General features: G+C 42.5%; 1 protein-coding gene across 4 annotated transcripts in view; it reads right to left on the bottom strand.

The window, feature by feature from the left end:
- The window catches only part of NEK6 (NIMA related kinase 6), a 126718-nt gene that overhangs the window by 38480 nt on the left and 72189 nt on the right, over positions 1 to 16049 (bottom strand). For all 4 annotated transcript variants that reach the window (XM_031954281.1, XM_031954280.1, XM_031954279.1 and 1 more), the window contains exon 5: positions 15200 to 15310. In XM_031954281.1, the coding sequence (XP_031810141.1) occupies positions 15200 to 15310 (111 nt within the window). The remainder of the gene's footprint in view (positions 1 to 15199; positions 15311 to 16049) is intronic.

The raw sequence follows: 16049 nt of genomic DNA, 5'->3' as shown, positions 1-16049 counted from the left end.
GAGAGGGATGGGGAGGAGAAGGGGGAAGGGGCAGGGAGGACAAAGAAAGACAAGAGGAAAGAAGAGGGAGAAAAAAGAGGCAGGGGGAAAGAGGGAGGGAGAGAGCAAAAGGAGCAAAGGAGGAGGGAGGCAGGAGAGAGGGGAGAGACAGAATAAGAGAAACAAATAAGCAAGAAAAGGGGAGATATAGAAGAAGAAAGAGAAAGGGGAAGGGGAAGAGGAGAAGAGGAAAGGCCCAAGAGAGAAGGATGGAAATGAAAGTGGAGAGAAGAGAGGAGCAGAAGGTAAGAAAGAGAAGTAGGTGTTGAAGAGAGAAGGAAGAAGGGCAAGGAGAAGAGAGGAAGGTGGAGAGACAAGAAAAGGAAAGGGTAGGGAGGAAAACACAAGAAAGGAAAATGAGAGATGTATACAATCAGGAAAAAATATGACCAATCTCACCCTCCCCCAAATTCATCAAGTACAGTGGAAAAGAGTACTGAATTTACAGTCAAAAGACCACTTAATATCAGTGTGATCTTGGGTAGGCCCAGAATCTTAACCTCTCCTAGCTCTAGTTCCCTCATTTATACAGTGGATAATTCTTTCATATTCTTTTACATCATGTGACATAAAAGCCTGACAGGAGCTCTGAAATGAGCTAGTCCCCACAGAGGCCCACAGTGTGACATGGTCAGTCACTGACAGGACAAGGATTCAAACCCTCATTTTTTTTTTTTTAATTATATGAGGCAAATCATGAGAACAAGTACACTGTAAAGCAGCATATGAGTGCTGGAGATTTTTTGTTTTGCTTTTTTTTTTTTTTTTTTAAACTATTCAGGTTAAGTTACTTGCTGATAACTGTTCTTTCCCTATCAACTATAAGAAAAGCCAGTTCTGCCCGGTCATTACCATTCTACTCCTTCTGTGTGGTGTAAGCTTCCTACAATTCACTAATTAACAACCATTACGAAAAACATACTTAAATAGGTTTGACATTCTTGAATGGACACCAATTATAATTAGCATTAATTTCCTTAATTACCTTGTGAAACATATTTAATGCCTCAAAACAACAAATGTTGAGAATATCTTCCCTTAAGTAATAAATGGAGTTTGGGGAAAAGAAAAAAAAAAGTGTATAAATAGATAGATAGATAGGTTTTCTGACAATATTCTTTTTTAACTTTCTAATATTCTAACACTCTAATTGAATGGTCATTTAACAAGTTCAAGATTCTCCATCCCTCCACTGCCATCAAACACTTTTTTCCAAAGAAATCAGAGACTAGGAAGCTTGGTACAATGGAAAGAATGCTGACAAGATATTAGGCAGGCCTTGTTGTGGCCCTTTACAAGCTCTGTGACCATCAGGAGTAACTTCTCCTCCCTGAGTCAGCTTCCTCAACTGCAAAATGCAGATTCAGACTAGGCGATTCTCACCATCCCTTCCAGCTCTCCCAGGTGCCATTCTAAGAGCTCTTCCTGGTCTAACTTGCCAAGACTCTAAGTATGTCCTAAATTATAAAGCAACAGCAAGCACCCTGAATTTCAATAGCTCAGGGATTAAGAGAAAACCAAACAGAACTGCCCGGGCTGCCTGGCCAAGGCCCCTCGGACGCTCTGGAATGCGGGGCTGGCCCTCTCTGACAGGGACGGCTGCCAGGGAAGTGCCTGGGATTGGTAGCAGGATATGTGGCATTCGCAGGCACCAGCCAGCCCTGGCAGGAAGCCGCTTATAAACTTCAAACTGTAAACTGGGACCCCACTGGCAGAAGTTCACCAAGGAACAGTGTGTGCAGGAACTGGGCAGCCATAGCTCATGCAGTGTCAACAGAGGCTTCAATCTCTCCTTTTTCCAGCTCTGTACGGATGCCAACTGCCTGCCTCTGGCCTGAGTTTCATGAACGATGTCACTGCCAGGCTTGTTATCTGATTCAATAGATGTTCAGACCAATTCTGGCTGCTGAAATCTTCCCCCTCCTTCAAGGACCAGCTAGAGGGTCACCTTCTCCAAGAAGACTTCCCTAATGGCCTTTCCCTCTAGAAATGATCTCTCCCCTCCTTGAGTCCCTCTTAATGCATTGTCTGGAACATTTCTAGTATTCTCCATTTAATTCTCTGAATTAACCACTCAATCTATTCTACTCCCCTTCCCATGGCAGATCCCAATCCTCCAGTGACTTAGAGGCTCTTAACTTGAGGTTCATGAACTTGTTTTTTTTTTTAAAACAATTTTTGTAACTATATCACAATATGATATATTTGCAAGCCTATATATTTTATTTTACTCATTTAAAAAGATGACTCCAAGTCTCTAGGCTTCACTAGTCTACCACCAAAGGGGTCCGTGATACAAAAAAAAGGTTAAAAATCCTTATTGTGAAACCTGGTTCCACGAGTCACTGTGGCTGAAAAAAAATCTAGCCAGCAGCCAGCCTTCTAGCTCTGTAGTCTTTGTACTGCTTGAGACAGCGGGCACCAAAAATGTGCCGCTTATGCATGCTGTTTCAGCTTGCTAAGACTTGCTGGAGTCTCTGCTCCACTGGTAGAACTTTCAAGAGCCCAAGGTCACCTCCACAAGACAGCAAGGGAAGAAAGGGGGCACTTATCATACACTGTCTTATTCAGATCACAGCTTTGTGTTCGGGTGAAACAAAAATGAAAGACAATGGGTAAACGGTCTGGGAGACACAATGAAAGCCCCAAGACTTCAGAGAACCAGAGGAGCTGGGAGATGAGGATGGGGAAGCAACTGGAGGCCAGGATGATACTTAGCCAATATTAAGGGATCAATGTAAAGCTGCTAAAGTTAAAGATCACTGACAGAAGAAAAAATGGCTAGCCTAGACAAACAAGGACTCATGGAGACACGATCCCTGCCTTCTATTCTTTGGAGGAAGAGGAGGCATAGGACGGTAGAAAGATAGTTCAAGAGTTAAGAATTCTGGGTCCAGATCTTGTGTTCCCACCTATGCAACTAAGCGAGTCATTCTAACCTCTTCCTTGGCTCTACTCTCCTCAGCTGGAAAATGAGGGGTTAGCCAAGAGGCCTTGGAGGGCCCCCCAGCTCTAAATCTATAATCTTGTGCCTAAGGCCACATTTGAACAAAGGTCTTCCTGACTCCAGGTCTGGTGCTCTATCCACTAGAAAAACTTCTACTGAGCTTCTTCCAGCTCTGACACTTTGGATTCCCAAGGCTATGATCTTTTCACTGGCAGCATGGTCTGCTAAATACCAAAATATTATAAATGATAGCCCAAAAGAAAGTAGAATGTTGTATACACTATAAGATGAAGACATTTTGTCAATAGGTTTTGTTTCATTGTCTTTTCTGTTGTTACAAGGAAAATATGTGGGACAGTGCTAGATGAGGAAATAATTGGGGTATTTGTTTTGGTTTTTTAGTAGTATTTTATTTTTTCCAATTACATGCAAAGACACTTTTAAAATTCATTTTTTATAAAACTTTTGAGTTCAAAATGCTTTCCCTCTCTCCCATTTTTAAAGGGCACCAATGAAATTTTGACAAACAATAGTAGTAACAACAAAAGTAAAAGATCTGGGGGGGGGAACCCTAGAAAGTCCATTTCCTTTATCTTAGCTACTGTGGATTATAGAATTTTCAATTAAGAAAATTCACACAATTCACCTAATTCAATCTCCTCATGTTACAGATAAGGAAACTGAGGAACATTAAAGGAAATGACCACACTAATAAATCACAAAATCCGAATGCCAACAAGATCTCACTCTAAAACCAACTCACTCTAAAAACTATTATATCGTGGTCCTTCTGAACGGGCCACTCAGTTGGGGATCCTAGGCCCTTGGTGCAAATCTGACAGAGAGTGCTCTAAGCCCCAAATGGAGACACAGATACAGCCAGACTGAAAGGGGAGATGGCAAGTGTTATTTATGCCATAATATTGGTTTAATTCTCATTAAAGTATTTAAGAAAGGAGATCCTAGACTGCAAGTGGTAATTTTCTAAATGTCATGTCCAATAAGCCTTGCTTGACATTTACCAGGAAGCCCCAAACTCTCCAGTGGATTCCTGCACCACCGCATAGCTACTCCTTTACAGTCACTCGTAAATAATGTCGGCACCGAAGCCCTGGCCCGGTGGAACTGCCTGGCTCTGCACAAGATCTGCAGGTTTCTGCTGGTCTTGTGCTGGGTTAGAGCAGATGAGAAGGACAAGCAGTGTGGGGATGCAGCTTCCCTGCCACACCAGGGGAGATGCAGAGCCGTAACTAGGGATCTGGGGCCCCGGAGTAACCCCTCAAGCGATGCCTAGGAGAAATCTGGAAGTCTTTTAAGAGAGGGAGGGACAGAGATCCTAGGACCACACAGAACAAAGATATGCTACAGTGCGCTGCCCCCAAGGAGAGAAAACACCTCATCTGTTAACTTCACATTTTAAATTATTATTCTTGATAATACAGTTCTTGCTTCATATATGACACTGGAGAAACATATTTACTCAAGGATAAGGATGGACCAGTAACTCCTGCAGCAAACAAGTGCTTTGGGGAGGGGGATTAAAAGAGAGACTGAAACAAACCACCCCCCAAACCACCTCTAAAACCCTCAATGTATCATGACAAAACATAAGATCTGTAAGGGACTTAGGAATCATTCACTTTGGCCCACCAAGGAAGGAGACTTGCCCAAGGTCACAAGGGAAATCTCATTCATCTCTTACAGTAAAACTTCTTAACCTGGGAGGTGTGACCCCAAACAGGGTCCTATAATGAAATGTGGGCTCATGAAAAATCTGCCAGCAGTAAAAGGTTTTTGAATATTCTCTGCCTATTGTATCAAATATTCTGCCAAGATTTAATTCTTTACATAAAAATAAATAAGCTCATCCATCTCATTTATATTCAAATTTGCTTTCCTCTGTAATAAATGGTAAAATTATATGTAGATCAAAGAATTGTTTTAAAATAAATTTCTTTGTGATTTATTACTGTAAATGTTTCATTTATATACCTATTGTTTATACCTACCTATCTATTTGGGATTGCATAAACATTTCTTGGGCAAAGTGGCTGAAATATGATCTAAGAAAATGCCATTCTTTTTCTCCTAGAGGCACTTTCCAGTCCTTCCAGGCTGAAGGCAGGGGTCATTACCTAGGACCAGAGGCTGAACAGACTGAGTACTTTCTTGTGAACTTATCTGCTCCAGAGGAGGTGGCCCAGCAGCCTCTTCCTAGAGAAGTAAGGACCAGGGTCTTCCCCGGCATGGCGGGGAATCGGTAGCGGGCAGCTCCCATGCCCACCTCTCCCATCTTAATCTCGTCATTTGGAACCCGAGCCTGAGCCTGAGCCATGACGAGAGTCCTGAAGGGACCACCTACGGCTGAGCCTAGAACTCTGTCTGCTTCTGGGCTGGGCTGGATGCGGCTCTCATTGGCTGGGGCCTCTGCCACACCCTCAACACCAGGTCACCAGGCCTCTTTCCACTGGTCACTCCCAGGACACATTGTGGGAGTGCACTCTACATTTACTGCCACACTGGGAAAAGCCTCAGGTCATCCTACCCTAGTTCTGGTTTGGGTCCGTCTAATTTGGGTATCTGGAGAGAAGCTGAGAAATGAGGAACCTTTGACATAAGGAAGGAAATGATCTTTATGAAATACTTCAAGGATCTCGGGGCCGAAGCTTTTGTAATGGGTAATCTTTGCACAAATCAAAGACCTTCCATGTCAAAAGTTGCTATGGTCAAAAACACAATTCAAGACATATTTGGAGGGAAAACAGTACACAAGAAACATCCTTGTTCAGGTCCTCAGCCTCTTGCGCAGTAGCTTCTGTCCCTGTTTCAGACCAAGCCCCCCTCTCCACCTCCTTCTCTACCAACTTTCACTGTGATTTTCCTAGGACAGAGATCTGATGATGACCTCTCTTACTCAGACTGCAGTGGCTCCCTGTTATCTCGGACGGCAAACCCAATTAGGAACTCTCCTGTCTGGCACTATGTGGCTCCATTCTGCCTTTCTAACCTCACTCCCATCTAGCTATCAGCCCTTCTTGCTGTGGCTCACACACAACACCCCTGCTCCTAACGCCATGCCTTTAGCCAGGTTGCTTCCCTTCCTGGAACCTCACAGCTGCCTCCCTTTAGTTCTCTTCAGGGTCTCCATCAACCCTTGGCTCGTGATCCCCAGATGCCAGCACCTTCCCAAATGTCCTGGCATTTACTCTGTACATATTCCTACATGTGTGTTTGTGTACACACACAGCTCCCTCCCCAGCATTCCCCCAAGAACACAAGCTCCTCAGACAAAAATTCTCATCCTAATCTTTAATAATAGCCCTGCATCTGCAGTACTTAACACAGCGCTTGGCACATAGTAGCCCCTGAGAAGTGCTTGTGGATTGATAGTTGTAAGAATAAAGAGATGATACACAAAGGACTTTGTAACAGTAAAGCACTAGAGACAGGCAAGCTTTGACTTTTATCCCATAAAGCTGCCTTCTTGAGGAGGAGGCAAAGAGATGGGCTAAAGAAAGAAAAATGTGAAATGTCGGAGAAATCAGTACAAGGGAAGCAGAATCTCGAGGTATGTGTGTCCTATAGCGTTGGGATAGAGGAGTTAGATGTAGTTACTATGGGAAGCAGAGAACTGGCATAAGGATATGTAGGGAGCTGGAGAGAGGGGCCTAATTGGGGGTGGGGGAAGAGACAGACAGAGAGGGGAGGGGAAAGCTCAGGAAGCTAGCCGTAGCTGATGTCAAGGTCCTTGGCTCTGGGGAGACACTGAAAGCACAGGCCAGGAGATGCTACGGGAGACCATAAGCCACCTCAGCAGACAGATAATCTTCTTGGGGGAAAAGCATAAATCAATTCCAACACACCGCAGTAGGGCACTAGAAGTGAGGTGGTCTATTTACATCTAGAGGGTGAGCAAAAGAGAAAAGAGAGAGAAGGAAGACTTGGAGAAATGGAAGGAGGGTGTCAATAATTAACAATAATGGTACGCTACGGTTAGTAAAGCACTTTCTAAGAAGGGCAGTGTCGCAGAAGCCGAGGTGGGGATGCAGTATCTAGAAACAGGAGGTGGTTCACAGGGAAGAAGACTGAGAAAAGCCACTGGACCATCGATCCAGGGCTTTGTGTCCTTAGGGAGAGCAATTCCACTTTTGGAGCAGACGCTGCAGGAGGGCAAAGAGGGAGGGAGAGGTAAGGTAAAGGGGGCCACAGGTGTAGAATATTCACCTCTCAGGGTGCACAGGAAATCATGACAATAGGAACTAGAGTGAGGAAGAGGGTCAAGTAATATTTAACATGTTTTATAAGCCATGAAAGAGAAGATGGAAAAAAAAGATTCAATTAGAGTAAGCTCTCTGCTGGACCTAGGAGGCAGAAAGCAGTTTCTGGAAATTCTACATCCTACTGGGGTTAGGGGGGATGTTACAGTACATATACAGAAAGAGATCCAAGATGCTCGAGATGAGTCAAGGTAATTATGAGTGGGAAGTGATAAGACTGTCAGAGACCCCCAAGTCTAAAACCCTTATTTTACAGAGAAGGAACTTGAGGTCTAGGAAAGTTAAGGGGCTCCCCAAGGTTACACAGGCAATAAGTTTTTCTTCAGAGAGTTTAGCTTTTAAGAGGAGCAAGTTTACTGTTTCCTCACAGAAAGGAAGGAAGGAAAAATGAGGATAAAAATGGAAAACTGCTTAGGATTTAGAGTTACAGGTGAGAAAATGTGGAGTAGGAGAAAGGGTGAGCACAGAAGGAGAAATAATTCAGTTTACCAAAATATAATTATAGAGTATTACATATAGTATTATAATAGTATATACTATTATATAGTAATATAATTTTTTAGTCAATGGTCGAGGCAGAAAAGTGGTTAGGACTTTGTAATCTATTGCTGACACTGATGTGTGCTAGCTAACTAGGGAAAAACTTTGTGACTAAAAATCTCACATAAACTTCTTCCCTAATCCATGGGATTTTCCCTCTAGGCCACATACAACAACACTGCAATATTCTAATCTTCTGTGTTTGTGCTGATCCTCTGTTCTGTAGCATCTTCTCGCTCTGACAGCCTGAACATGCCATGTTCTCCAACAATGATGGCACTCTCAGAAAGAAACAGGGTGGGTCAAATGACCTGTGCGTAAGACTCCTGCAGGCTGCATACTGACTCAGTTTAAAAATGTATTATTATCTATGTTTTATTGTACTTTCTATTTATCCTGTTAAGTATTTCCCACCTATATTTTAGTTGGGTTTGGGCGGTGCTGTGGGCCACATGCCCCGTGAATGCCTCTGTTTTACAGTCTCTTTTGCTTTGGCATTCATTTTCCAGATGCTAACATGCTACACTTTAAGGTTCCTTCCTGCTCTAATCATCCACGCCCTGAGGTCTCTCTCGACCCTGAGGTACTACCATTCACTGAACATTGACTGAGTGCCTTTGGAGTGTGGAGCACTGTGCTGGGGAAGACACAAAGATAAATACGCCCCAGCCCCTGCTCGGGAACATGAGTGACTGGACGATGTGCTCTGGAGTACAACTGGCAACATCAGGCACACACTGAGAAAGACAAACTGCTGTGACATGATGATGATTTAGTACATGACCAAAGCAGGGAGGTGAACTTTTCGAAAGTGTTCATTTATAATAATCATTGAATAATGATGGAGGGAAACAGGTAAAATGCAGAGAGCAGGCTGAAAGTGCGAACAAACATGATATACCACATCTGTTCTCACCGGGGATGCGTCTGAAGATTAACATCTCTGAGAATGCATTAATATGTCAACGAAAATATAGAAGCAGGTGATGATGGTTCAACTAAAGCTGCTTTTCTGCAATACAAGTATTCCTCTGAGCAAAATAACAGAAGAGCAAAGCAGTGAACATTTTCGCAAGCCCTGGTCCCTGTGGGGAAGAAAGTCAGTAAACTTAAAGAAAAAAATGTCTCTAGCTCCTGATGGAGGGCAGCATGGCTGGGATTGCAGAGCTGGCCCAGAGAGTGGCCCAACCCCAGCTGTTGGGAAGCCCTGGTGAGAGACCATCCGCAGTCCTGCGGAGGCCCCAATAGGAAGGAAGGAGATGCAGTGGAAGAGCCATGAAGCTGAGAAAACAACAGCTGACCAGAGAAGGGAAACCTCCTCTTCCTCCCTGCCTCCTTCTTCTGGTCTTTAAAAAAGAGGAAGCCTTGTGCAATGGAGAACCAGGATTCCAGCCCAGCTCTGCCTGCCTCTAACTGGCCCTTCTCCCTGGGCCCCAGTCTCCTCGTGAGGGCCCGACAGCCAGCTGGCTAGGTCAAATTACAGTCCTTTGTAGGTCTAACATTCTCTATTCTTTGGGTTTTCTAAATGCTTATGTTCTTTGTCCTAACATTCTATGTCTCAATTCCTGACAATGCTAACTTTCTGTTCCCAGCTCTTACATCCTCTGTTGTAACATCAGGTATTCTGAAGTCCTTCCGGTGCTAACATATTTTGTTTTAGGATTCTATTCTCCAAGGCCCTTTCCAGCTCTGATATTTGGATTCAATTTATCCTGCCCCTGGATCCCATGTCCAAGGCCAACTTCCATCCCTCACACAGGGAAGAGGAAGAGGTACCACAACCTAAGGCTGCCGGCCCTCTCTTAGCGTCTGTGATGTGGGTATGCCCTCCATCAGTCCAGAGCACCACTCCAGTATGCCTTTTCATCCCGAGGGATGCTTGTCCATGTTATGCTACAGATCTGCTATAGAGGATCCACCTCACATTCTGGAGACTTTCTTCAAGGGAAATGGGGTCAAACTCAAGTACTGAACCATACTGTAGAATCTCTGCAGGACACATATTGACTTAGAAACCACATATGTTTCTATATTTCTTTTTTTATTAATATATCAACACATTAAAATCAGATAAGAACTATATTTTAATCTGGTTTGGGTTGTGGGGAGCTCTGTAGACCACATGTAGCCTATCTGGTTGACACTTCGGCTTTTATTTTCATATCTTATCAACATCGGTAGGCTGTTTGGGGATCTCCTTTTATTTATACATTACTCTATTCATGTGGCCAGCTTATTTCACGCATTTTCTTGATAATATCCCTAACACTGGACTATTAATATTAATATTAATGCTACAGCTTTAATAGCTTAAAACCGCACCAAGATTTTTGGGATTTTCTTATATATGACATAAGGTAATTTGGAAGGGAGAAAAGGCACTGGGAAATAGGGAAAGATCAGGAGAGGCTTTATATGCTCTAAGAAGGTGGCACCTAAGCTGGGCCCTGAAGAACACTAGGGGTTCTAAGAGGTTGGGGTGAGGTTTCCAAGCAGGGAGATATAGCCAGTGCAGAGATACAAACAAGATTGAATGCCCTATAAGGAGGTATATGTCTCTCCATTTCCCTTTGAGTCACTTACAACTTTGATTCCTCAGAGGTCAAGGTTTTCCAAAATTTGCAACCATATAGCATTTCCAGGAAAAATATATTATAAAAAAATCTTTAAAGCTGACTATTAAAACAGACTAACATAAAATGCAAAAAAAAAAAAACAACTCTCAATTTGGAAAACATTCCTAGAAAACCTGGGAAAATGTTGGCTTAAATTAGTTTTAAATTAACAACTCATGTCATAGACAAATATAAATTTGAAAAGGCTATATGACTTGAATATTAAAGAGCACACCTTAAAAATTTAGAGGAAAAATGGATGTAATTAATATTTAGGGTATCTTCCTAACCAAACAAGGAATAGGAATCATTGCAAAAGATAAAGCAGATAATTTCAATTACATGAAATTGAAAAGCTTTTGCATGAATAAAATTATCTCAACAAGGATAAGAAGAAAAGTGGCCAACTAGGGAAAAATCTTTGTGTGCACCTTTGACTGTGGAATGGCTAAACAAATTCTGATATGTGATTGAAATGAATTATTACTCTGCTATAAAATGATAAATATGATGACTACAAAAAGGCATGAAAAAACTTAGATGAACTGATGCAAAGCAAAGTAAGCAGAAAAAGGGAAATACTATAAACAAAGAGTAAAAATCTATAAGTGGAAAGAACAATAAAATATTCAAAACTGAATGCTGTGAAACTAATAATCAAGTTTTCCCCAAAGAAGAGACATGAATAGATACCTCCCCCTACTTTTTTGGAAAGGGATAGAGTGCTGAACTAAGGGTGTGAAATACTAATGGTAATATCAGTCTTGATCAATACATTGGTTAGTTTTGCTAAATTGTGTTCATTTTCTCTTTTTTATTCTTTTGCTATAATAGACAACCTTCTGGGAAAGAAAGGAGGATAAATCCATTGGGAAATATGATATGAAATAAAAATACCCTCAAATTTATTATTTTTTTTTTAGAAAAGATCTTAGCATTAGGAAATACTGTGGGATCATTAAAAGCACGGCACAATTTCCTAAATATCATCCAATCAGCTCTCTTTCCTCATATTTTGGGGACAATTTGTCCATCCTCAGGATCTCTTCCAGATCACAGATATATGTGCTGATGTACTAACTCAATGCACTGTTCATCCAGAAGCATTCAGTCTGGCAACAGGCATTCATCATCCATCTGGTTAATTTTGTATTAGGTTGATCTCTTTTACATAATGTTATATTTTATTGAGGAGTCCCTATAATATTCTGGGTTTGATGAAATCAGCACAGTATCATCAGCAAACCAGAAGCATCTGGACCAGATGCTCACAGGCCCTCAAAAACTCCTAGTGCAGGAGAACTAGATTAAAATGTAATTAGGAAATGTTGAACAAAATAAATACAATACAACAGAGATAATGTTAAATTTCAAGTTTCCTAAATCAATATGAAGCCTTCAGGAATCCATTTCTATCTGAGTTTGACAACACTAATCTGAAAAAGTTCATCATATATATGGGAACTCTTCTTCTCTAAACTCTGTTGAGAAACTCTCTATGGCAGTGATGAATATACATTTCCCTGTGTTGTTTGAAATAAGTCAGCAGGCCAGAATGACAAGAATAATTCAGAAGCCATTCTTCCAATGTGGCAACTACTGCAGAAAGCACTTGGGGTCTGAAGTATTGAGGAAACCATCCAGGTCAAAGTCTCAATAGGGTAAAGAGCTTCTCAGCCCTATAAGCAAGAGTTTTATCTTGATAATTATAACACAATTACCCAAAGTCACGGAGCCCCCAGCACGAGAAGCCACTCAAAGCCTAAGGCAGTGGCAGCAATCTCCCCCCAACTCTTCCTTTCCCGCTAACCCTAAGAGGATCAGTGTCCCACTTCCGGGACTCGGGTTCTCCAGTTCCTCCAACTGTAACCTCCTTTCATTCCTTTTCTTCCACTACATCTCCTCTTAAAACTCTTCTTTGTTCACCCTGTGGCTTCCAGTCATTCTGCCCCTCAAAGCTCTCCTAGGCCATCATCTGGCTTCCTGTGGCCTCCCCTTACAGATAGCTAACTCAACATTACATCACGCTCTCCTCTCAAAAGCCCTGCCCTTCACGGTACCATGCTCAGACCTTGTCAATCCTGGCTCTGGACCTTCCCCAGCATTCATCTCTACTGAGACTGCTGCTGAATGGTGCTGGAGAAAGCCCCCAACTCAGCTGACTGAACCCCAAGGCCGTGCCATCTTACTGCAACTGAGCCTTCACCAAAGCAAGGTAATCCTTTTATTCTTCACCGACTTTCTACCCTATCACACTGCCCACAGTGGTTATTCCAAACCTTTCCTTCTCTCCTTAAACCTTCCCTACCATCTTCTATCCTTTTCTCTCAGCAAAACCTCATATTTTACTGAGAAAAGAGAATCATTCTACCTGATCTCTCAGCTCTCACCTACTCTATGTCACAACACTTGACACCATTCTAGTTCCTGATGAAAAGTTGTTTTTTTTTTTTTTTAATGAGGTCAATTCCCCTACTTGTACTACTACTGATCCCATCCCTTTCTCGTCCCTTCTAGCAGGTTATCCCTTCAATCATCCCTCTCTTCTTCAATCTTCACTATCTCTATCTATTTGAGAGTATTCATTACTACCTAAAACACTCCTAGGTATCCCCCCTCTCTTTAAAAAAATCACTTACCATCACTTACTATATCTCTCCTCTTCCACAGTTAAACTTTTAGAAAAACCCCTATATTTGTTGCCTTCATTTCTGCTTCTCGTGTTTACTTCTCAACCCTTTTGTTGTTACTCAATCGTTCTTCAGTCACATCCTACTCTTGGTGTCTCTTGGGATTTTCTTGGCAAAGATACTGATATGATTTGCCAAATCCTTCTCCAGATAATTTTACAGATGAGGAAAATGAGGCAGGCAAGGTTAAGTGAGTTACGCAGGGACACACAGTAAGAATCTGAGGCCAGATGTGAACTCAGGAAATGACTGTTCCTGACTCTGTACCCTTTACATTTGCTTCTGACTTCATCAACTGAACTCTTCAAAGTTATCAATCTTTTAATTGCCAGATCATGACACCAATAAGCATCTTCTCTTCTTGGATACTCTTTTTTTTTCCTGAATTTTTGTGACATTGCTCTTTCTTGATTCTCCTCATACTTGTCTGGCTGTAACTTCTCAGTTGTCTTTGACTAATCTTCAACCATTTCTTGCCCCCTATTCCCCAGAGTTTTGTTCTAAGACCACATCAATTCTTTCTGTATACCAGGATTAAGCTTTTTGGCATAACAGTCTGGTAAATCCCATAAATCCTTTTCTAGAATAACTTTTAAAATGTGTATCACAGAAATACAATCATCAAAATATTTTTAAAAACAAGTTAAGAACTCTCACTCTAGGCTTACAGGAGAATCTGCATTATGCTATGAATTATGAAAGGAGAAGTTCAGCTTACAAACACTGGGAAAGCCTCTGGGTTAGTTTCTAGCATCAGCCAAACGGCTCCCAGGTTGGGGAGGCACTTAACCCAGAGCAGGGCCACAGCTGAGCCACTTGTGTGGTCATTTACAGCCCCCTACCCTCTGCATCTCCGAGTACCCACACCTTGTAAGCCATAAAACAAAAAATGTTCCCCTGCAACCATCCAGCTCTGCTAAAAGACAAAGGAGTACTTTAACAGAGTGAAGGAGAAGACTTTCTTTAATCTAAATTGCTCATGGCCAGACAGTTACAAGAAGGTTCTGGGAAACTGGCACTTGGGAGGCTGTAAGGCACTCAAATACCTCAGCCAAGACACCCAGCTCCCACTACAGGGCAACAGCTGTTTGCCTCCCTATCCCACTGATGAGGGCTCAGGGGAAGACAGAGGGCAGGGGCAGCTCAAACTCAGAGGAATAAAAACACTCATGTGCTGTGTTACACGGTTCCCACCAGGGAAGTGCCTCACACCCTCAACACTGTCTCTGTGGAAGTGGGGATGGGAGCTGTTGTGGCCCCCTCATCATACTTGGATCTTCATTACTATGGTGGATCCACAATTTCTGCCTGATTTGATCCTGGTCAGGAAGAAGGAGCTAATTGTTGAAGGAGGAATGCTGGTAACCTCTGAAGGAAGAATAATCAATTCCAGCGAGAGAGCGGAGAGAAAAGTCAAACATGTCTGCTTATATGCTCTAAATCCCAAAATAGTACATTTCAAAGGATTCAGAAAAAGGACAAGGTAGAATTCCATGGCCTTAAATTTGTCAGAAGAATTTGGCCCAAGCGGGTGAAGAAATTCTCAAGGAGAACATTTTGATAACACAGATACAAAAGATTCTGATTTCCTAAGTTAATTGTCTAGAGAGAGACAGAAGTGCAAATCCAGGGAACTCATTCACAAATGAGGAACTTTTAGGTCACCTATAAAACAAAGACCAAGGCTGGATAACCAAAGATAAGTTCAAAAAGGTAGGATGGTCAGGAGCTCTGAAAGTCAACATGAGCTATGGCTAGCAGGGAAATGTGAGGAACTCTTAACTGTGTTTTGCCTTCCTCAACTTTTGATGATCTCTTTGATACTGACTCAAAATTGACTTCAATCTGGCCCTCTATCTTCTGACCCTTGGGGTGAGTACCCCATTTCCCTGGGAGAATACCCTTGGGGTTTTTTGTATGTTTTAGCAAAATCAACTTAGATTTCTGGCCCTTTTGAGCTGCCTGAAGCATGATGCCTCAGCACACACTATGGGGAACTTCCTCCCCTGAACCTCCACTGTGGAACACCGTGCCATTACACTTGAGAGACTGTAATAACTATGTCTCTATCTTGCATCAGAGGCAGCTTACCTTAATCATCTGAGAGAGGTCGCCTGCATCAGCCAGCTCCAAGACAATGTTCAGCTCACTCTCTTCAATGAAAGAGTCCAAATACTTAATGATATTTGGGTGGTTCAGTTGCTGCAAAGAAAAAAATAAAAAACAGCAAAAGGTGAGGGGCACAAGGTACCAGAGTCTGAGGCTTCAGAATCAATGAAAAACAGAGAGTCTGAAATCCAGGGACTTTTGGAATCTTGGTTGAAAGACAGCTCTATAATTCAGGCAGATGTTCAGACATCTTTTTGACCCTAGTTCAGGCCCTCAGTATCCATCACCTGAACTACCATCACTTGCTAAATGATTGCCTCTCTCCAATCAATTCTTCCCAGAGTTCTCAAAATCATCCTTTTAAGACACAGATCTGACCATGTATTTGTCCTGCTCAAGAATGTTCAGCAGCTCCTTCTTACCTGTGTAATGTGGCATTCAAAGGCTTCCAGATCTGACCCAAACTAGCTTCCCAGACTTATTTCACATAGGCTGCTCTTGTGTTCCAGCCAAGCAGGCCCTGCCTGAGTGATTTTTGCATTCGGTCTCTCAATCCTTCCTTCAAAGCTCAGCTTAGGAGGCTCTTCCTGGAAGCCTTTCCTGATCACTGCCCGAGTTGTGGGTGCTATGCTACAGCACTCCATCACATGGGCCAGAGAAAGCTGAAAGAGCGTGTTAGAAAGACCAGCCATGGATGAAGAACCCATGGCCCAAAGAGATGCCATACTTGACCGAGGAAGAAAGCTAACAAATGGCAGAGACTAGGCTTCCAGGACAACAATCTTCCTCCTATGCCATTCCTGCCTATGCCTAGGGTGGGATGAACCAGGAT

The sequence above is a fragment of the Sarcophilus harrisii genome, chromosome 2 (genome assembly GCF_902635505.1).
Source record: "Sarcophilus harrisii chromosome 2, mSarHar1.11, whole genome shotgun sequence".
NCBI classification, from domain to species: Eukaryota; Metazoa; Chordata; class Mammalia; order Dasyuromorphia; family Dasyuridae; genus Sarcophilus; species Sarcophilus harrisii.
Note: the sequence above shows the minus strand (reverse complement) of the source record. Positions and strands in the feature narration are given on the sequence as shown.